The 19,361-nt window shown below is 48.1% G+C and overlaps 7 protein-coding genes across 8 annotated transcripts in view; 4 read left to right on the forward strand and 3 right to left on the reverse strand.

Moving 5' to 3' along the window:
- The window catches only part of CNC02820 (conserved hypothetical protein), a 2,078-nt gene extending 101 nt beyond the window's left edge, over positions 1–1,977 (reverse strand). Inside the window, exons 1-7 of the mRNA XM_569576.2 lie at positions 1,719–1,977; positions 1,079–1,664; positions 944–1,026; positions 856–883; positions 648–798; positions 281–596; positions 1–219 (exon numbers count right to left, since the gene is read on the reverse strand). The exon at positions 1–219 is cut by the window's left edge and continues 101 nt beyond it. Of these exons, the coding sequence (XP_569576.1) occupies positions 181–219; positions 281–596; positions 648–798; positions 856–883; positions 944–1,026; positions 1,079–1,664; positions 1,719–1,820 (1,305 nt within the window). The 5' untranslated portion in view covers positions 1,821–1,977 and the 3' untranslated portion in view covers positions 1–180. The remainder of the gene's footprint in view (positions 220–280; positions 597–647; positions 799–855; positions 884–943; positions 1,027–1,078; positions 1,665–1,718) is intronic.
- Positions 1,978–2,095: 118 nt separating this feature from the next.
- CNC02830 (DNA repair and recombination protein pif1, mitochondrial precursor, putative) lies at positions 2,096–5,068 on the forward strand. Its single transcript, XM_024656742.1, has 9 exons — positions 2,096–2,146; positions 2,219–2,556; positions 2,607–2,948; positions 2,999–3,174; positions 3,219–3,470; positions 3,525–3,758; positions 3,808–4,427; positions 4,494–4,664; positions 4,719–5,068. Exons 2-9 carry the CDS (start codon positions 2,405–2,407, stop codon positions 4,779–4,781), a joined length of 2,010 nt encoding a protein of 669 aa, XP_024512404.1. The 5' UTR covers positions 2,096–2,146; positions 2,219–2,404; the 3' UTR covers positions 4,782–5,068.
- A 2,067-nt stretch (positions 5,069–7,135) lies between these two features.
- CNC02840 (expressed protein) lies at positions 7,136–9,616 on the forward strand. Of its 2 annotated transcripts, XM_024658944.1 has the most exons (4): positions 7,136–7,148; positions 7,209–8,562; positions 8,619–8,884; positions 8,944–9,616. In XM_024658944.1, exons 2-4 carry the CDS (start codon positions 7,529–7,531, stop codon positions 9,321–9,323), a joined length of 1,680 nt encoding a protein of 559 aa, XP_024514281.1. In that variant the 5' UTR covers positions 7,136–7,148; positions 7,209–7,528; the 3' UTR covers positions 9,324–9,616. The 2 variants fall into 2 exon arrangements, with proteins under 2 accessions (XP_024514281.1, XP_569578.1); XM_569578.2 differs by having other exon boundaries at positions 7,136–8,562.
- Positions 9,617–10,174: 558 nt separating this feature from the next.
- Positions 10,175–11,883, forward strand: CNC02850 (2-hydroxyacid dehydrogenase, putative). The gene is made up of 6 exons (XM_569579.2): positions 10,175–10,299; positions 10,370–10,443; positions 10,507–10,696; positions 10,747–11,258; positions 11,315–11,437; positions 11,495–11,883. The coding sequence occupies exons 1-6, from the start codon at positions 10,272–10,274 to the stop codon at positions 11,573–11,575; spliced, it is 1,008 nt and encodes a 335-aa protein (XP_569579.1). The 5' UTR covers positions 10,175–10,271; the 3' UTR covers positions 11,576–11,883.
- A 32-nt stretch (positions 11,884–11,915) lies between these two features.
- CNC02860 (hypothetical protein) lies at positions 11,916–15,279 on the reverse strand. Its single transcript, XM_569581.2, has 4 exons — positions 15,022–15,279; positions 14,557–14,959; positions 13,530–14,499; positions 11,916–13,465 (listed from the first exon to the last, which is right to left on the reverse strand). The coding sequence occupies exons 1-4, from the start codon at positions 15,246–15,248 to the stop codon at positions 12,123–12,125; spliced, it is 2,943 nt and encodes a 980-aa protein (XP_569581.1). The 5' UTR covers positions 15,249–15,279; the 3' UTR covers positions 11,916–12,122.
- A 558-nt stretch (positions 15,280–15,837) lies between these two features.
- On the forward strand, positions 15,838–18,174 carry CNC02870 (expressed protein). The gene is made up of 9 exons (XM_024656743.1): positions 15,838–15,944; positions 16,656–16,790; positions 16,846–17,040; positions 17,094–17,195; positions 17,246–17,415; positions 17,474–17,564; positions 17,616–17,831; positions 17,887–17,958; positions 18,012–18,174. Exons 1-8 carry the CDS (start codon positions 15,918–15,920, stop codon positions 17,935–17,937), a joined length of 987 nt encoding a protein of 328 aa, XP_024512406.1. The 5' UTR covers positions 15,838–15,917; the 3' UTR covers positions 17,938–17,958; positions 18,012–18,174.
- Positions 16,537–19,232, reverse strand: CNC02880 (expressed protein). Its single transcript, XM_024656744.1, has 7 exons — positions 18,930–19,232; positions 18,517–18,854; positions 17,874–18,458; positions 17,614–17,819; positions 17,233–17,562; positions 16,854–17,166; positions 16,537–16,805 (listed from the first exon to the last, which is right to left on the reverse strand). Exons 1-3 carry the CDS (start codon positions 19,186–19,188, stop codon positions 18,252–18,254), a joined length of 804 nt encoding a protein of 267 aa, XP_024512560.1. The 5' UTR covers positions 19,189–19,232; the 3' UTR covers positions 16,537–16,805; positions 16,854–17,166; positions 17,233–17,562; positions 17,614–17,819; positions 17,874–18,251.
- Between the last annotated feature and the right edge of the window lie 129 nt (positions 19,233–19,361).

The following is a 19,361-nucleotide window of genomic DNA, read 5'->3' on the forward strand; positions in this document are numbered from 1 at the left end:
CATTTGAGAGTCGCCACAATCTTGCGTTGCCAGCGCTCGGAACGCTTAGACTAGGTGATGAGAAGCAGCTTGCGGGTTGTCTATAGATATCATAATAGTCAGATGACGCCGAACAACATGTGAATCTTGGACAGGAGGTTGGCCAGAATCTGATGAGGCGATATGATGATCAATTTTGCATCATAAAAAGAAGGTTCTCCTCGATACTTCCATCTTCGGCTATAAAGCGTACCATAAGCATTGACATGTAACAAGCCTTGTTGAACGATGAGCAACTAACCTTCCACTTCCACTCATACTCCTGCTCCTCATCGAGCGGAGGCACTTCGGTCCCTTCATAAACATTCTTTTTCTGGGCTGGTTGCCCAATCTCTTTCAGTGCCTCATCTTCTTCATCCAACTCATCTTGTGCAATTTCCTCCTTACTGGGCCCAACTTCAGTTCCGTATATTTCGTCCGCAGGATCCCCGCCAATAGAGGCGTGACCGTCGGGAGCCGTGACAGATGGAAGGCCTTTTCGAAGCCATCGAAGTTTTAGGGTAAAGCGCGGACCAATCTCTTGGAGTTTGGCCGAAGTGGCAGAAGGGAACATATACCTTTTTCGTGGATCAGTAATTTGAAGAAATTATCCCGATCGACTAGCTTACCTGTGGCGACGGAAAAAGAGGAAATCTCGTTGATTATGCAAAGTGACAACTTGACGCCCTCGAAATTGCGGCTGGGGTGGGAAAAGGGACCCAAACAGTCGCCCAACACTATTTCCAAGAAGGGTAGTGAAATTGTTCAGTATGAGCTCCGCTAGAGATAATTAAACATCAGTACTGTCTTCCCTAATCAGATAATCACAAGACTCACGGGAATGGGGAGTGGGACGAGCATGCCCCTGCGCGAATGTGAAGATCAGTGTCCGATGAAAAATACCAATAGTGAAAAAAAAACTTACGTATATGTTGGACGAAAGTGTTATACTGGAAAGCTTGAAGTATGCGGTGGGTCCGGAAGGCAGGTTTATTAAGGTGATAGCATCTGAATATCTGTGAGAAAAACCGATGAAACAGTGCACGGACTGCTGACTCACTGGGTATTTTATGATCCTCATTTACAACAATCAAAGCTCGATAACCTCTTTTACTGGCCCATCTGGACACCCTGCCAATTTCAAATCCTCTACCCTTTGGCCTTTTGAAGAATTCTCCACCCGGAAAAACATTTTTCAAGTCATCGCAAAACTGATAAGTTTGTTTGCAAGGAGACGGTGATGTGGTGATCAAGATACGGGGTGGTGATTGAGTAGTTATGTCTCGCATTGCGGAGGCTTCTTGATCTTCTCCATCCAGCTTTTCTTCGATTTCCTTATCAGACATTTCACTTGACCCGTCCGCATCCTCTTCTTGGTCACTTGACGGGCCGGATGTTAAAACGGCGCTATCTTCTCTGTTACTTAATTCCTTGGATGGTTGTTTCCCCATAAGATCATTCTCATTGATCAATGCACTGGCTTCTTTCGCCTCCTGAGCCAAGTTTTGCAGGGATGCAGGATTTGCTGTAAGATACGAACTGGAATCGTAAACACGAGTATTATCGAGGGTTACAGGGATATTCTTTGACAAACGCTCGGCGCGGAGAGCAGCCCCAGTTACTTTGTCTTTTTCAGCCTTTTTTATCTATAATTGAGAGAATTAGCCGGAGCTTGGTGAAAACACTAGCAAGGAGGATACCTCAAGACGGCGTTGGAGCTTGGCTTGTTCTTTTTCACGTTTTGTTTTCCGATGGACTTCTGAACGTTTGAAAGCGTTCTGAATTTTCTTGTCTTTAGGCATGGTGATTACTGGCTAGAGATATCCGGTCCACAGAAGTATTTTTGAGTGATTCGGCAAGTGAGAAGTGCCTTAGCTATGTGAAACAAATGTACGGTTACAGCGGTAGAAATCAACGTTCTGTTGAAAATTAAATTGAGGGGGAAGATAAACGATCACAAAATTTTTAAGAAGACAAATTGCAAGTATGTAGAGAGAAGGTAAATAAAAATTAACAATAAAATAATCACCTAAATACGATAAGTGCGGTGATACCGTAATTGAAACCTCGCGGGCGCGCCTCTCCTGCAAGTCACCGACAGAGAGAACAATTGTACTGGTACAGTACAGTACGTGCCATTCCTAATAATTTGTTGAATACTGTATGTCGCTTACTTGTACTACTGTACTCCTGTTACCAGCGTTATCCTCGATTCGACCGCTACATTGTATCCCGTTACCACCCCGCATTCCCTGAATACTACGCCAATCGTGCAACTCGACAAGAACCTCCCTTTCATTACTTTTTGCCATTCAAGCGCGTCTTCCTTCCTACCTTCCTTTTCTGACTAATTTCAACTCTTCCTAAGCTTTCTCTACGCAGTAATATGCCTATTCTTACGGCCCGCACACTTTCATCGTCCAATCCCAACAACACATCAAAGGGGACTCTTTCTCGCGTAACCTCTTTCAAACGCAGTTGGGGAGAGGAGGATGGACCAGAGTCTAGTCAACTGGATTGGAGTCCAAGCCCAGAAATGTAAGTACAACAAGATGAGGTAACCATATCTGACGCATCTTCTTTTCCAGCGTCCAAAGAAAAGGCAATATACTGCCATCTTCAGGCCCTTTGCAGTCCACAACAACTTCGCCCAGTCTTCCAGAATCTGCCGCAAAAGAAATTGCGTCTCAAAGACGTCGCAAAGCTATTCTTGCTGCATTAAATCAAAACAAAGAGACCGTATATGCCTCTCCAGTTCTCGACTGGCGTTCAGGGCAAACATCATCTACTTTTGCCTCGCCTCAAGACATCAATTGTGATATTTCAGTTCCATCCGTCGCAACTCATTGCCCTGGCTCTTCCATACGTCATGTGAACCAAACACTCCCGTCTTTGCCAAAACGGCCGCTACCTTGGGAGGGAGATCAGAAGTAAGCCGCCATATAACGCGACCCTAATTTTTTGCTTATGCGTAGTGCAGGGCTCGCAAGAAAGTTTACACCCAAACCAGTTTGACGCCAAAGGAAAACGCTCAGCCCAAATCGACAAGCTCTGCCCTCAACATCAAACAGCGTGTGACCCTTAGCGAAGAACAGCAGAAGGTCTTGAGTCTGGTAGTACAGCAGCAGAAAAACGTGTTTTTCACAGGCAGTGCAGGTATGTCGTGTCTCATCACTGGCCCATGGAGCTTATTGTTTTAGGTACCGGTAAATCTGTTCTACTACGGGAAATTATCCACAGTTTACGAAACAAATACGCCAGAAACCCAGATGCTGTTGCAGTAACAGCCTCGACAGGAATTGCAGCTTGCAACATCGGTGGAGTGACCTTACATTCATTTGGTGGCGTTGGGCTTGCAACAGATACGCCAGAAATACTTCTCAGGAAGCTCAAAATGAACAAAAAGGCATCAGGAAGATGGACGAAAACAAAGGTATTAATTATCGACGAAGGTAAGCACCCAACTGCCTTATATGATGCTATTACGGCTGGTTGACTTTTACCAGTGTCTATGGTAGATGGGGCTATGTTTGACAAATTTTGCAAACTCGGGCAACTAATTCGTAAAAATAGCAAACCTTGGGGAGGTATACAAATCATTGTGACGGGGGACTTCTTTCAATTACCTCCTGTGACTAAGAACGGAGGTATGCCCAAATTTGCTTTCGAAGCGGAGATGTGGGATGAGACAATTCATCTATCTGTGAATCTAACTAAGGTATTCCGTCAGAAGGACCAAAGTGAGCATTTGCGTTTGCTCCCAGCGTAATTTCGCTCATAGACATATAGGATTCGTTGACATGCTCAACGAGATGCGTTTTGGTCGCCTTTCTAATGAATCAATCATCGCCTTCAAATCACTTGCACGTCCCCTCAAATTTAATGATGGAATTGAACCCACCGCCCTCTTCCCTAGACGCGAAGATGTTGACCGCGCCAATTTATCACGCCTCAATCAGCTTGATTCCGTCGGCTTCACTTACCATTCTATCGATGGGGGCAGTGCAGAAGCAAATCAACGCGAGAAACTCCTTTCCAATTTCATGGCACCCAAAATAATTGAACTCAAGGAGAACGCACAGGTCATGTTAGTCAAAAATCTAGACGAGACCCTTGTAAATGGTTCAATGGGCAAAGTGATTGGATTCACTTACAAAAATATGTTCCAATGCGACGATTTGGGCAAATGGACACCTGACGCTGACCTGAAAGATTTGGAAGAAGAGGATAAGATGAAAAGTTTAGCAGTCAGACAGGCATTGAGAGATAAGTACCAAGCCAAAGGGGCAAATCCGTTGCCGGTAGTGCGTTTTAAGGTGCCTGGAGGCGGCACAAGGGACGTTCTGATGGAAATGGATGTCTTTAAGGCGGAACTGCCAAATGGGGAAGTGCAGGCGTCGCGATCACAGGTGAGGCTCAGTCATGGCCGGTCAAATCCACGTATTCACGAAGCTGATGCAATGCAATCATGGAAGTTGCCACTGATCCTTGCGTGGGCCATGTCCATACACAAATCGCAAGGACAAACCCTTGATCGTGTGAGAGTCGACCTCGGCAAGGTCTTTGAAAAGGGCCAAGCGTATGTGGCCCTTTCCCGAGCAACATCTCTGGAAGGATTACAGGTTACAGGATTTACGGCAGAAAAGGTAAGCCGCCACCGTACATTCTCCATTGGTTGACAATTGACTGACAATCGGTAGGTGATGGCCCATAAGAAGGTTGCCGTCTGGTCCAGCACTCTCAAGGATCTGAATCTCGTATAATTTCACCTTTTATGTCTGTATGTCAAACTGGTATTACAATTCACTCGTTATCCCTTTCATTTGGCTACTTTTCATCGTAATCTATGAGTTTTGTGTACACGCTGTGCATGCTGTCTCAGTGCAGTGCTGCTGCTGCTCTTTTGCGGCGGAATCCCAATGGTCATTATTTATTTGGCCTCGACAGTGGATTATGTGGTTCAACTCGCGATGAAAGACGAGACTGCATAAGTCCAGTACCCTATCACGTTGCTCTAGGCTACTATAGTGTCATGAAACTATCGATTGTCCAGAAAAAAACAAAAAAAACAAAAAAACAAAAAAACAAAAAAAAAGACGGGCTCTATGCCGTCTTGTTTTTATTTCAGATATTTTTATTCATTTCAGATTCACTGTTCGTGTTTTTCCTCTCCATTTGTTTTCGTTGATTCATTAACTAGATACAGAAACCAACACTCCACTCCCACCAACTTCAAAAAAATGCAATCCCCTAAATTTCTGCAGCATAAGGGACATTCTTGCTACTAACTGCCCTCCTCCAGTCTTTCCGATCCCCTTCGTCCACCACTTTATATCTCTTTCTGTCCTCTCTTCAATCAAACCAACGCTTGAGACGACTAGCGGCTCAAATGCTCCTTCTGAAGCTATGGACAACGGCTGCCCTTGTGACCCCGTTTGGGTTCGCTCCTCGGATCCGCACATCATTTCGCCTTTGCCCTTCCATGATACGGGCTCAAGAGTGACGCGATGTTACTGGGCAGGGCTTGCAAAGCCGAGTGTAGGAGGGAAGTGACGCTGTTGCACTGGGCATGGAAGTGAGGGGACGAGCTGGACAGATTTCTTCTTGACCTTGATTGTGACTTTGATGGGAGGCAGGGAAGGCGGAATAGTTAAAGTAGGAGATGAACATGCGGTCAAAGAGGCTGGTCGAAATCAACGAGTTGTCAAACAATAACGTTGGGTACTAAGGTATTATTGATCGTCATTTGCGTCTGAGAACACTGCAGTGTTCAACCTTGGATTTCCTTTCATCACCTTCCGTTCCTTCGAGCAGTCACTCTGGCTGATTTTCCCACTTCTTCTCGCACTTTGCATGCTAGGTCAAAAATAGACCTTCCTCATCTGTCTCCTGGGTCTCAGGAGTCATTCAAATATCTTGTTCACGACTTTGTCGGCAGCTTCATTTGCTGTCGCTCTGGCGACGAAAGCGATGACATAGTGTGACAGTAGCCCCAACCCTCCATAAAGGGTAGGCAGAGTAATGAGGGCGCATCCTCGGGCTTCAAAATCGGACAGAACAACGAACACACTTGGCTAAACGAAGGCGGAGGAACTCCCCCCAGACGGCATTGTCAGGCGAGCAATGTCGTGAGCAGTGACCATCGCATGTGGTTCGTAGGTCTTGAGCCAGGCATTTTAGGCATTTTCTAGAGAAAAAGAAGAGGACATGTTGGGCTAGAAGGGATTGAAGTTTGCAAATTTTCGTCGTTTCTTTGTTGACCTTGTTCCACAAGAAGGTTCTGCGCCTTATTGTGCTGCCAACCATTGTATCCAGCAGTTTGAGCCCATTTTCATGTATTCCTCTCGGGCTCTTGGCTTAGCATTTGCCCTGGTTGAGTTTGAATACATGACTCTTGGAAGCTAGGAAAGATTTGGTTTCATTAAGCACTTTGTCGTCGCTCGGCGAGAAGATGAAGACCTCGTCAAGGTAAAGTCATTTGATTGGCGATGGGGCCCAAGGTGCATATTCGGTAAGGGCGTGTGTCGCTCTGAGGAGAAGAGGAAGGCCTGAAACATTTCCCTGACGAACCGCCTGGGAGGAGGATAGTACCTGCCCATCATTCACGGACCAGCCCCGACGGGTTGCTGTAGGACCATTTACACGTTTGGTAGAGTTTGGGCGTGTCGGTAACTATCACAGTCGACGTTTCCATCCTGTCGATGCGGTTGAAGCCATTATATGTGTTAGATGCGTTAGAGAAGAAAGACGCATGTGATAGACATCCAATGAAACTTGCATTCGCTCAAACTGCACTAACAATTTGCTCGACTCCGCCCGCCGACCGAAACCCCATGGAAAGGGGAGGATAAATTTTGATCCGAGCGTGGCTTTGAGAACGGCCTTCGCGCAGATTCTGTACATGGGGTCCACTACTGCGATGGGGCGAAGGGAGCCGCCCGATTTGTGAAATGGCACGGACATCAAGGTAGGGGAAGAACATTTCCTTGCCTGACAGCGCAGCAGAGAGCGCCAGTTATGTTTTATTACGTATACAACAACCGTTCGGCCGTTCTTTCATATTATTTTACGGATCTGCTGCGGCTGCGCTTCTGCCCTTGTTTTGTATATATTTGCCCGAAACATTTAAGGTGAGTCAGATCTCTTTACTCTTCATAATTTTATTGACGTCTATACCATGATCCTACCAGAAGACACCAAAGCGCCGATATCGTCAGACGACGAATTCGACGACGATTTCGCCTCCTTACCTCCTTCCCCTTACCTTCCGTCTCGCTTGCTTCCGGCTCAGGATGCTAATCAGCAGTACCCTTTTGAATACCCCGCATCACCTAGTTCCGCCGTCACTCAGCCCCTTTTTCTCCCCGAATCAGACGACATTGAGTTGGGACCAGCTCCACCTTATACACCGAACGATCCTTTTCAATCGCAGTTACAACGCAGGAATGAGAGGAAGAGTTATCTACGTGGAAAAGCGGGCAAAAGATTTATATTGGGGATAGTATGGGGGATGGGTTTATGGGTTGGTATGATGGGTATGGGCGCTCTAGGATGGAGATTTTTGGGACCAGGATCACAACCCAGACACCGAGGGCCCAGACAGCCGCAGTCTGTTTTCCCCGAAACACCACCGGCGAAGGATCCGTGGCTGCGACAGTCCATTGAATGTGTCCCTTTTTCCTCCACTGGATGGGCGCCATTCAGCCCGTCGGATCTGGTTGGTTTCTCCGACCCGCTTGAACAGATTAAGGAAGAGCAGCGAAGTTTGAACGCGACATTTTACCTACCTCTTGACAGCGAGGTCTTTGTGGAGATGTGGCAGGGCCCCGCCGCAATAGGCCCCATAATTTTCTCTAGCTACGATGCTCATTCGGAGGAAGAGTGGAAGGGTATTGACGACCAAGGTAGCATCGTCGCCCACGACGGGCAAGGAAGAAAACCCGGACAAGGGGAATATGTTCGTGTCATTGTGGAAACCATTATAGACGTCGAGTTGGGTGCAAGAGACGAACTTGATGGGCAGAACAGTGCGGGATGGGAGATGCTTGCTGCCTCAAGTGTGTGCCTGAATCGCAGAGGTCCTACAATCAACGTCACCCTATCGGAGGAAGACCTCGATGACACGGTAGGTGACGGCAGTCAGAACGAAGAACACAATCGATTCATCTGGGACCGCCCGACGAAAAATGGATATGGCGTGGAAATTGTCACCAATCATCCTCTCGAATCCCTGTATCCCGATAGGAAGGGTAATCCTCTACAATTCCGCGTTCACGTCGCATTGCCTTCTTTGGCAACACAGGAGCATAAGCATGACATTGCACCTTCCTCAAGTTTTGTACGTTCCCTTGATGTCCGGGCAGGAAACTCTGCCATCTATGTCGATGGGCTACAGGATGTGCGCATCGGTGAATTATCGTTATTTAGCGAATTTGGAGAGGTCACTTTGCAAAAACCGAGACTGGAGAACTTGATGGTGAGGACGACTGGGAAGGTTGTGGGGGAGGTCGCTGTGTCTAATGATATGACAATTGATACTCCGATGTAAGTGATTATCCACAGTTTCAAATCGATGACATTCTGACAATGGCCATTTGCAGAGGTGAAATACATCTCAATATCTCTCTTGCAGCGCCGCCGCGTTTCAACCTGATAAATTGTCCCACTTCAGAGTCTGTGCATCAATCTGCGTCAGATGTACCGCACCTCCTAACGCCTGGCCCACCCCCCTTCATGAGCACCTTGCCACCTGTCAATGTCAATGTCCGATCGGGGGGCGATCGCGTCATCGTACATTATGCTGATTGGGAAGTCCCATGTCGAGACTTACGGATGGATGTATTCTCCCTTATTGGAGATGTACAAAGTAAGTGTTTGCCAGGATATATGCCCCATCAGGATGTAAAATGACCATTATATCATCAGTATTCCCGCATCCGCTTTTTCAAGGCCCATTCCGTCTGATGACCTCCAAAGGTCCTATCAATGTCGACCTCGGTAATGCTCTCATTCCCGATCCCGAGGGTCTTGGACGATGGCGCAACATTACCCTCGAAGAAAGAGATCGCATGGGATCACATTTCTACCTTGGCAACGTCGCCTGGCAGGCTGAATCTGTGGCAAATCACCTGGATCAAAGTACCCACGAAGTGATCAGCGTCAGTTTGCCTGTTGATGGTCAAGGGATTGTTGACCGGAAGATGCACCCTTCGTCTGCTGAGGATCACGGATCTCGTCCTGACTCAAAGACAGAAAGGGGCATACATGTCCGCACAAGTGTAGGAGCCATCAATGTCACATTTTAAACGGAATAGAGTAAAAAGGAGTGGAATACAGTTGTTCGCGAAATCTTAGGGCTCCACAGTTTGTATTCCTTTGGCTACCATATCTGTAAAAGTAGTGAATTCGTCCGCATTAGTGTACCTATGTACGTACTATAGTACAGCAGAATACGGCCATGATCCAATAGCGTGTGATTGATTGTACACGCCTGGTTCTGACCATCGCCTGGTCCATCAACAAATAAACTCCGAAGATGAAGCAGATGCGAAGAAGTGTCAGAAGCAGTAGTAGAAGTGAAGGACAAGTCGCATCAAGGATAATTACATTCGATGATGATGATAGCAAGTGATTCAGGACAGCGTAGCTACAGTCTGCAAAATTCCAAAGACAGCCTTATAATCGCAATGTCTGTTGGTAAGCTCCAAGAAACGAGCCATTTAGATCGCCGAGGGCGCTGGAAAGCACCGAATCGGAGACACCCACCATTGCAGGGACAGCAGCAAGTTAGCTGGACATAATCAGTCTTCTATTGCGGGCCTTGTTGTTTGTTGATTAAATTTACAAGTTGATCGTCGCTCACATATACGATAGATGCAGTGGTGCTGGCAGATGGAGAGCAGCAAAGCGATCAGCTTTGTACATGAGGTATGTATGATTTGCCATGAGACAATCCAGATCCGCACAAATTCTCAGATTCCGCGGATTAATTAAATAGAAAGGAAGTCGCCAGTCGCTAAACAAAGGAGTCGCGCAGTCCGGGTCGACCGGACCGGAGATTCGGCAGAATGTCAGCTTGGCGGAGACCGTCGACTGCCGTACGACAGTATATATATATCAAATGACAGAACGGGAGAGCAGTGTTCTCTTTTTCAACAAGTGGGCATACCTCATTCGCATCTACCACTGATTTTCTAGTCAACCATCCTTCTAGCCACTTATTCATAGAAATAAATAATTTAACAAACTCCAGAATGTCGAAGCCCCAGGTCCTTATTGCCGGTAAGTAATTGTCGTTTTCGAATGGTACACCGCGCAACGATACTGAACAATCGATGTGTCACGTACTCAGCCAACCCCAAGACAGGCATTGTCTGGTCGAAGGAGGAGCAGAGTTCTAAACTCGGTGCGGTAGCCGAAGTTCTTGTAGGTGGTCACTTCGTCCCGGTACTCCGGGCTGCATGAACAATGATGTAATACTTCCTGTAGGAACTCGCCTCCGCATCCCGCTCTGAATTCTTTCAAGACCTCGCTCCTAACGGAAAGTACGCCAATATCGTTGCCATCTATCGTCACAACGACTCTGTCTCCGCCATCGGTCTGTTCGATGAAGAATTAATCAACAAATTGCCTGCCAGTGTCAAGTACATCTGTCACAATGGAGCAGGATATGACCAGAGTACGTTTACAGTCTTTGCAACCCACGCAAAAGCTTACTCGCCTTGGCAGTCGACGTTGCTGCGTGTACCGCTCGTGGTATCCAAGTATCTCACACCCCTCAAGCCGTGGACGATGCTACTGCCACAGTGGGCGCTTTCCTTGCCATCTCTGCCATGCGTCAATTCTGGCGAGCCGAGGTCAATGTTCGATCAGGCAAATGGAAGGCCGGTCTCTCTCCTGCTCGTGATCCGGAAGGAAAGACTTTGGGTATCATCGGCATGGGCGGCATAGGATCCGCGCTTGCCAGAAGGCTACTCGCGTTTGATATGAAGGTGATTTATTATAATCGTCGACCAATCCAGCCCCCTCCCAACTTCCCTTGCACATACGTATCCTCGATCGAGGAGTTGCTTAAGCAAGCCGACGTTGTATCCCTCAACCTGCCTTTGAATGAGAAGACTAAGGGCAGCTTTGGCAGACAGGAGTTTGGTTTGATGAAGGATGGAAGTGTACTTATCAATACCGCCCGAGGAGCAGTAATTGACGAAGAGGCGTTCATTGAGGCTTTAGAAAGCGGAAAAGTGAGTTCACGCTTAATTTCCATTAAACGTGTATCTGGTACTAACTCTCGTGATAGCTTTACAGTGCGGGCATTGACGTCTACCCTGATGAGCCCAATGTGAACCCCAAGCTTCTCGCCATGGACAACATCACCCTCCTTCCTCACATGGGTACTGAGACACGTGACTCACAAAAGAAGGTTAGTGATGTCGGTCCTGTCGATTCTGTAATATTCAATACTGATCTACGCGCTTAGATGGAGCTTCTTGTGCTTGATAACATGATTTCTGCACTCGCAGGAAAAGGTTTGCTGAACCAAGTCCCTGAGCAGAAGTAGGCTTCAATGGTCCTGGAAGTTGGGACAGACAAGTAGATAGAGATTGGCGGCAACGTCAGTTACGAGGTAGTCACAGATTGCTTTTACAGTTTGCACTGGGACTAAATATGGAAGTTACTTGGTTGATAGCTTGCTGCCGGGTATCTTTAGTTATGAACATCTTGCCATTTGTATCTAGTCGGGAAATAGAGAATCATGAACAGCCTGAGCCTGTATAGCAAGAGGAGGATGGGCTTCTAATCGACCCTTAATATGACGATTCATATTTAGAACATCGACGATATAGCCTTCAGCACGGTAAAAAGGGGCTTTTTAATTGCGTAAATGCACTTGAGAATCGGAAAAGTAATGCATACGTGTTCGCGATTGCACCTGTATGTGATCATGGGCCATAAAATACAACTAAGGAAGAATTGGATGTTCTAATTTCTGTTTTGGCTGACAAGAGCGACATATCTCTGTTTGCTCGTTTTTTTTCCCATATGATACAACTCAAGACTATGACCCACCTCGTTCAAATCTAGCCCAAATGATGATTTGCCTGCTTTCAAAGTTTTTGTCTCGCTTCCCACTGTCGTCTCTCATCTTCCTCCTCGTCCAAAAGACCTAGCACTAGATCATCGGGCCCGCCGTCATCTTCCACGGCCTTTCGATACTCTTCTTCCCACACTTCCCCCCACTGACTGTCTCCGTCCGATGAGTCTACCTTGGTGGGTGGTAAATCACCGCTGCCAGGGGGGGACGTCAAATTTTCCGAAGTATGGATTGAGCTTGATCTGCCGGAAACTGCGGCCGGCTCAGATTGATCGAGTGAGAGATTATCCAAGCGCAGGTCTGAGCTTGATACGGCGAGTACTGCATCATCTTCGAAGCTAAGGCTCAGCCCGCTTGTCTCCTTGTTTTGCTTTGTCAATTTGTGCTCTTTGACAAGCTGTGCTCGCACATATTCCCTGCGAACCCTATCGACTCCTTCATTAAACCCGTATTTCACTGTTTGAATTGGATCTCCCGTCCATATCCCCGTCCGGCCATGACCGTTAGGCAATCCTGGTATCTGGCGATCGGAAGGAGATTCTATCAGATCATGCAAAGCCGACAGGAGAGGCCGGTCGAAAGATAAAGGTGCCTCGGTGTCTTCATTCGGAGGGGACCGTGCCTCTACTTCCTGTCGAAAAACGAGTTTATCGGTTCGCGCTTCCAAATCGAGTATCGAAAGGGGAGAGTAATCGTCTATAGGTCGGGCAGAAAAAAATTCAATTTGCCTTGAGAGATAGATAGAACTGGGGAGGACATGTGGATTGAAATGGTGTGTTCGAATTTCTGCCGCGGCAAGGGCACCCACCCGGGACGGCTGACTCTTCTCAGCAATAGTCGAAGACAAAAGAGTGGGTGCTGACATAGCAACTGCGCTGGGCAATACCCATCTCGCCTGGGCTGCCTTTTCAGCTGCAAAGCTATTACGTTCACGAACAGCTCTGCTAAGCATCAATTCGGTGAGTGCGCTTCTGGTCCTGTGTGGTGGTGATCTACTGCTGTATTTGGCCACTCCCGCCTCACTATCATCCTCTCGGCATCCACGTACTGCCATGCGAATGAGCTCCAACACACCCGACGGCCATCGGAAAATTCCGATGTCTTGAATGTGCTTCTGATCCAACTTCTGGTGCTGGCGATAAGGGAGGAAGCCGAAAACAGAATTTTCTGAATATGTCAAATCTGAATCAAGAGATCCGTCTAGATGTGATGTATCCATAGCTAAGCGTGGTGGCCTGATCCTGGCGATAGGAGACACAGGAATTGAAAGAGCAAAGAGCCGCTGAGCATTGCGGCATCCTGCGACATGTGTGAACGCGGAAGGCTGTCCTCCTGATGGGTGTATGGGATAGATATCTGCAGGGGACATTAGGAAAAATAATATGCTGACACATCAGTTAGGCAGGTATCCCAGACTCACGTATGGTACCTCTGTCTGTGCCAACACCCACCCAATTTCCCATCCTGTCCCAACTTGTCCACCTGACATTGGCAATCGTATGGCCTCTCTTGAGCTCATACAAGTGCCAAGCTTGACTCTGTGTTCCAGTTCTAGTGTTCCCTTTCATCGGCCCAGCGGGATGAAATTCCATTATATGAAAACTTCGGCCATCAGCAGGTGCAGCTAACAGTGCCGTACCTGATGGGGAAAAAGATAGATGTTGGACAGGCAATGAATGGTACTGAGACGAGTGGGAGGTATCTATTGGAACGACAGACGAGGGAGGCAGCCTGAAATGGGCTACAGTGGTGAAAGAGGGGGTTGACTTCGAAGTGACATTGCCCGGCGGCGATACTTGACGTGTGCTGCTCGGATGGCGAGAGAAAAGGTCGATGACATGGATCCATTCACCCTTGTCAATAGACTTTGCATTGGCAGCACTAATGGGTAGTGCCTCGTCAAGCATGCTGCCCTCGTCCAGTGATCGGCTCTCTGTGTCCCCAAGGATTGCGGCTTCTTGGTCACGACCGAAGGCGGTAGTATCATCTGGTGCACTCTGAGCCAATCTGTCGCTTCTAGCACGCGTTGCGGCGCTAGCAGCCTTCGCACCAAGTTTTATGCCTGCCCATACCCCGCGAGCCACGCCACCTCCGATCTCAACTGCCGAACTTATTAGTGCACCTTGATGACTCTCCACTTGACTGGAAGGACCTTGCCGGTTCCTTGAATGGGAGGCTCTCAAGGAGGAGGACGTTACCAGCGAGCCCATGTCGCTAGGTGTGGAGATATTGGCAGGCGTCGATGTCACATAAGCAAGAATCCGGCCAGATAAAGCAATTGTTGGCAGTTGAGTGAGAGCATTAGGCGCAGCATCCACAATAGGGGGAAATAGAGGCGTAAAAGACGCGGGATCTAAAAAGTGAATCGAAGGTGTAGGATGGGATACAGTCTGGACGGTGAGAGCTTTCATAAGTTTGTGTAGCATCTTTATTAAGGTAGTACTTACAATGACAATAACCTTATGTGATACATGGACATCAGCCGTGGAACCAGCACCTAGATCCACTCTCGCTTCTGCTCGCCCACTTTTGAGGTTCACCACGACTAACGCCAGGGGTCCTATAAACGTCTTGTTCGAATGGCAAGTGACCAAAGCAACTCTTCCCCCCTCCATGAGCGCCATGTCTAGCACGGTTTCATTGTGCGCCGAAAACGGTAGAGGGTCTCCATCGTTTACCCCAGACAGCGAGCATTGATATAGGGACGAGTCATATGTTATAGTGGACATGGCAAACACCTCCTCAGGGTCACTGAATGATTCTGAAGATCGAGGGTCCTGAGAAGCGACAGGAGTTGGGACTGAAAATATCTGCAGCGCGCTCGTGGGAGATGTTAAGAGAAGTAAGGGCCTTGATAACGATGCTGTCAGCGATAGATCACGTGGCTAAACGAAGAGGCATTTTGAACCTACACGATGCCCTTTCCATCTCCGAGATCTGCTTCCTGCCATACTGCCTTGGTAAGTTCTAGGCGTGGTGGGGAAGCGAGGGTTGGGTGGTGGTGGTCGGAGGAAGGGGACTGACGCAAGGCCTTGAAGGGGGATATGACGGAGAGAGCAGGGAAGTGGGAGACGATAGGGGAAAGGAGTGAGGAGGGGGTGGCGGTTGGGGATATGCGAGTGGCCTGCCTGCGGTGCATGGGGGTCGCGGTGGCTCGGCGGTGAGGAGGAAGACGAGGCGAGTAGCCGGTACTTGTGCTTTATACGGGTAACAACAGTACATGCAGCCCTGCCCGTCGGACATGCCCGCCCCGGTGGCAACACCTTGGAATCCGCACCGCACTTACCCAATCCGGCAAGTGAGCTAGTTACATAACCTCGACGTGCCGATTGCCACTTGTCACTTGCCACTTTTTGCCACTCGTCACTTGCCACTGGGCCGCCACCGCTGCTCATCCTCTCACCCGGCACTGCGGTTTAATGCCTTGGCCATCCTGCCCGAGCAGTCCAGCAACCATCTTCCCACATCGCCATAGTCGTATGCCCTGTCTACAGAATCAAAACATTGGGCGGATCCAGGGAATCTGGATCGGCTCGAGCGAGAGCTTGGGGACCAAAAATTAAGGGCCGGCATGTGTGTGAACATTCTCTACGTTTCCTGTTTGTCCATGGACCACCGTGCAGCAGGACTGAGATCCCTTTCTCAGGTTCCTCTTGCGCACAGCACACCCATGCATAATAGCATAATCTCACGCCTTGTTTTGCATCTCATGTTCTCCTTTCTCTTTCCATCTTCTATTTCTTCAAGTGCTTTCTCACTATAATCAATCACCGTTTCATCACGCTCATTACAAACTCTAACTATAACAATGTCTGCCACTGAACAAGTCAACCAGGTGTGTACTTTTCATTCCTTACTCTGATTTATTCTCGCTTGATCAGCAGCCTTTTGGTTTGTCTTTCGTGTCTTTGCTCAAATCCTTGCTCTTTGGGCAATATTGAAAGCTTCTGACAGTCCATATTCGAGTACTGGCCATGATCAGTCGATATTGGCTTGTAAAGTCGCGTTAATCAGTTGGAAGAGTGTCTTGAGCGTCTTTGGGCCAATGGGCTCGTGCGCTCGCATGAATGCAGGAGAAGGGGATTGCCAGCACATTTCAATGTTGTGCAGCGCCTATAGAGTGGCTAGGAGGGACGTATACCATCAGTTGGTCCACATGGCGTCTCGATATGGGCTTCAGTGAGGCTTGGGTTGCACTGCACCTGCCTTTGCGAATGGCAATGCCCGTCGCGATGCCAACCCAGGACATTGGCGCTATGATCTCCTTTGCCATGTTTCATATTGCTTTCCCCTCCCTTTGTCCTCTTTCAACGAACATCAAGATTTGTTCTTTTCTTTGTTCGCAATAATCATCTTGGTTTTTCCTCTTCAACTTCCTTTTGTGAACGCGTAGGCTAAGCTTCATCGCGCAATTGTTTCTACTTCAACCTTGCTACCGCCTTAACTTCCCGTTTACTTCCGCTAACGGAATTTGCCACCGCGCATAATGACCTCATTCCTCAACATCTTACCTTCCAAATCAATTCCTGCAATTACATCTGTGCAGGCCCCCGCCGAAACTGCTAATGCCCTTGTCGCCGAGGCTACCCCGCCTTCCCAAGAGGCCAAGGAAATTTTCAAGGCCCAGGAACCTGTCTCTGAAGTAGCTGCACCCAACATCACTGAACCCCTCGTCAAAGAAGTGAGTATTTGGAGACTTTTAGGTTCCATTAACTAACATTAATCAATTTATCAAGCAACCTACTGTCGCAAATACTGAGGCCGGCACCGCCCAGCCCGGACCTGAGCTTGGAAACAAAGTAGACAATACTGAGGCTGACAAGCTTGTGGAGGGTACGACGACGGGGGAAGGGGCCAAGACTACCGAAGAGGTCCCCAAGCCCTCTGAGATCAAAGAGGGAAAGAAAGAGGTAAAGAAATCGGCAGTCAAGGTGAATTAGTATGCCAAAAGCCAAAAGAGTGTTGCTAATGAATAACAATGCAGGAAAGGACTGAAAAAACCAAGGCCGAGGGCAAAGGTTTCTTTGCCAAATTCTTCGGTAACAGAGACAAATCTCCTAAGAAGGAGAAGAAAAAAACTCCTAAGGTCAGCATCATTATCTATTCAACATAGCAAGACTGACCACATTTGGACAGGCCGAGAAGGCTGATCCAGTGACCGCTGCGGCACCCGTCGAGACCGAAGGTGATGATGCCGCCCCCCCGTCTGTCCCTACAACCTCGGAACCTGTCATCGGAACTTCTGCTCCCATCGAAGCTGTTGAGCCTACTGTCAAATCTCCCGACACTGGGGCACTCAAAGGAATGTGAGTTGAGGCATGTGTTATTCAGCAGCATCAGAGGACTAAGCGTCGTTTATTTCAGCGACACCGCCACCTCTGCTGACGCCCCAGCCGAAGTTGCTCCAGCTCCCGAGGAAAACAAGATCGAGGATAAAAAAGACGAGGCCAAAGATGCGAGTAATATTCCATTCCCAATACGGTTTGTTGACTAACCCTCGGGACAGCAAGCGGCTAAGTCTAATCTCAAGGCTCACCGACGACTCTCAGCTCGAATTGGCGACATCTTCAAGCCCAAGAAAAAGGAAGGTATCCCGACTTCCACGGAAGAAACTTCCAAAGAAGAGGCTACCAAACCGCTCAACGAGGCACCCGTTGTTGCCTCTGAGGCCCCAAAACTCGAGCAGCCAGTTGCAACCGCGCCATTGGAGCTTGAAGAGGAGGTCAGTTCTTCTACGTTAGGATAGAGACTGGATGACGCTGACTTGTGTTCATCAGCCTAAGGCTACGCAACCACCTGCTGCCGCACCTGTCGCTGCCTCTGCATGAACGTAAAGCTATTCCAGTTTTGTTTGTCCATATATAATCCTTTAATTCAATCTATTAATGGAGTCTTCTCGTAGTTGGCTCACTTATTTGTATATATCTTGTGCTTCCCACGTTTAAAGCCTCGCTTTCAATGTGTGTTTCTTTTAGCCTTCTTTACTTCAGAAGACTACAGTGTCCTTGATTGCGCGTTCGGTTTTCTTCTTTTCCCGTCCAGTGATGCCAGAAAATACCCTATAATAAAATGAACACAAGAGTGCGGACATCAAAAAGAGTTGATGAGGCTAAGGTGGATAGAGAAAATGCATTATAAACGCTTATTTCTTGGAAACTCTTTCTCTGAGTTCTTCCGGTAGCCAACTGACAGGGAAGCCACGTACGCCACCAACTTCTTGATGACGAGACAAAAACTCTTGTCCGGGAGCCCATTTGAAAGTGTTCTGACGAGACCGCTTCTTCCTGTGACGGGCAAGAAGATGGCGAGTGTCAATTGGAAGGTCAGCAGGGAGTGGAGACTCGCGGTCCTAAGTTTAATTCGACATTAGATAGGTTTTTCTTTGTTTATATGCCAAACAGACCCACATTGGCAGCGTTGACCAGTCTCTCCAAGATATCCGACGCCGATCTCCTATTTTGTCTGGCACTCTCAAACCTTTCCTCACTAACCTTGATCCAACCATTTTCGCCGTCACTGTTCTCATCCTTGATAAACTCATTTCTCCCTGGTTTCCCGGGAGTCCACCTCGGCCCAGCGAGGAGTTTGAACCTGTGAACAGCTTCTGGCGTGGACAACGGAAGAGCGGCAATGGGGACAAGAAGAACGCATTTGGTATGGTAACGCGAGTCTGGGCGGGCAAGGTCAATAGTGGATGTCAAACGTATGGGGGCGGTGGGTGGAGTGAACTTGGTCTGATTGGCAGCTACAGTAAGAAGATATAAACTATATCAATACATCTGAAATGTAGATACAGAAAAGAAAAGAAAAAAAAACGTACTTCTTAAGGCCTCTCTGTCCTCTTCGATTTTCCTCACCAATCCTTCACCTTCCTGGATCCTAAACATCCTCATCCATCCCAGACTTGTGGCGTCGTCAAATGCAAACTTGGGAACGTTCTGCACTGACCAAGGCCTCGATCGAGCGCCCAATCCCTCGGGTTTTGAGGAGCCACGAGAGGCAAGAACAGGAAGGCTAGTTGAGAACTGGCGGGATAGAGTAGGTTTTCGGAGGATACGAGTGGGAGCTGAGAGCGACATTATGGTGTGCAAAAGGTGAAGATAATGAAGGAGCGTTCAAAGCACTCGAGAAATGTAAAACTCGGAACGAAGTGTTACATTGAAAAGACCCTCTTTGCGTCGCCTATCTCGAATCTCTCGCGCGCCTTTTAAATGCTGGCTTCTCACTACTCACTACCGAATATCGCTTGCCT

Source organism: Cryptococcus neoformans, assembly GCF_000091045.1.
Source record: "Cryptococcus neoformans var. neoformans JEC21 chromosome 3 sequence".
NCBI classification, from domain to species: Eukaryota; Fungi; Basidiomycota; class Tremellomycetes; order Tremellales; family Cryptococcaceae; genus Cryptococcus; species Cryptococcus deneoformans.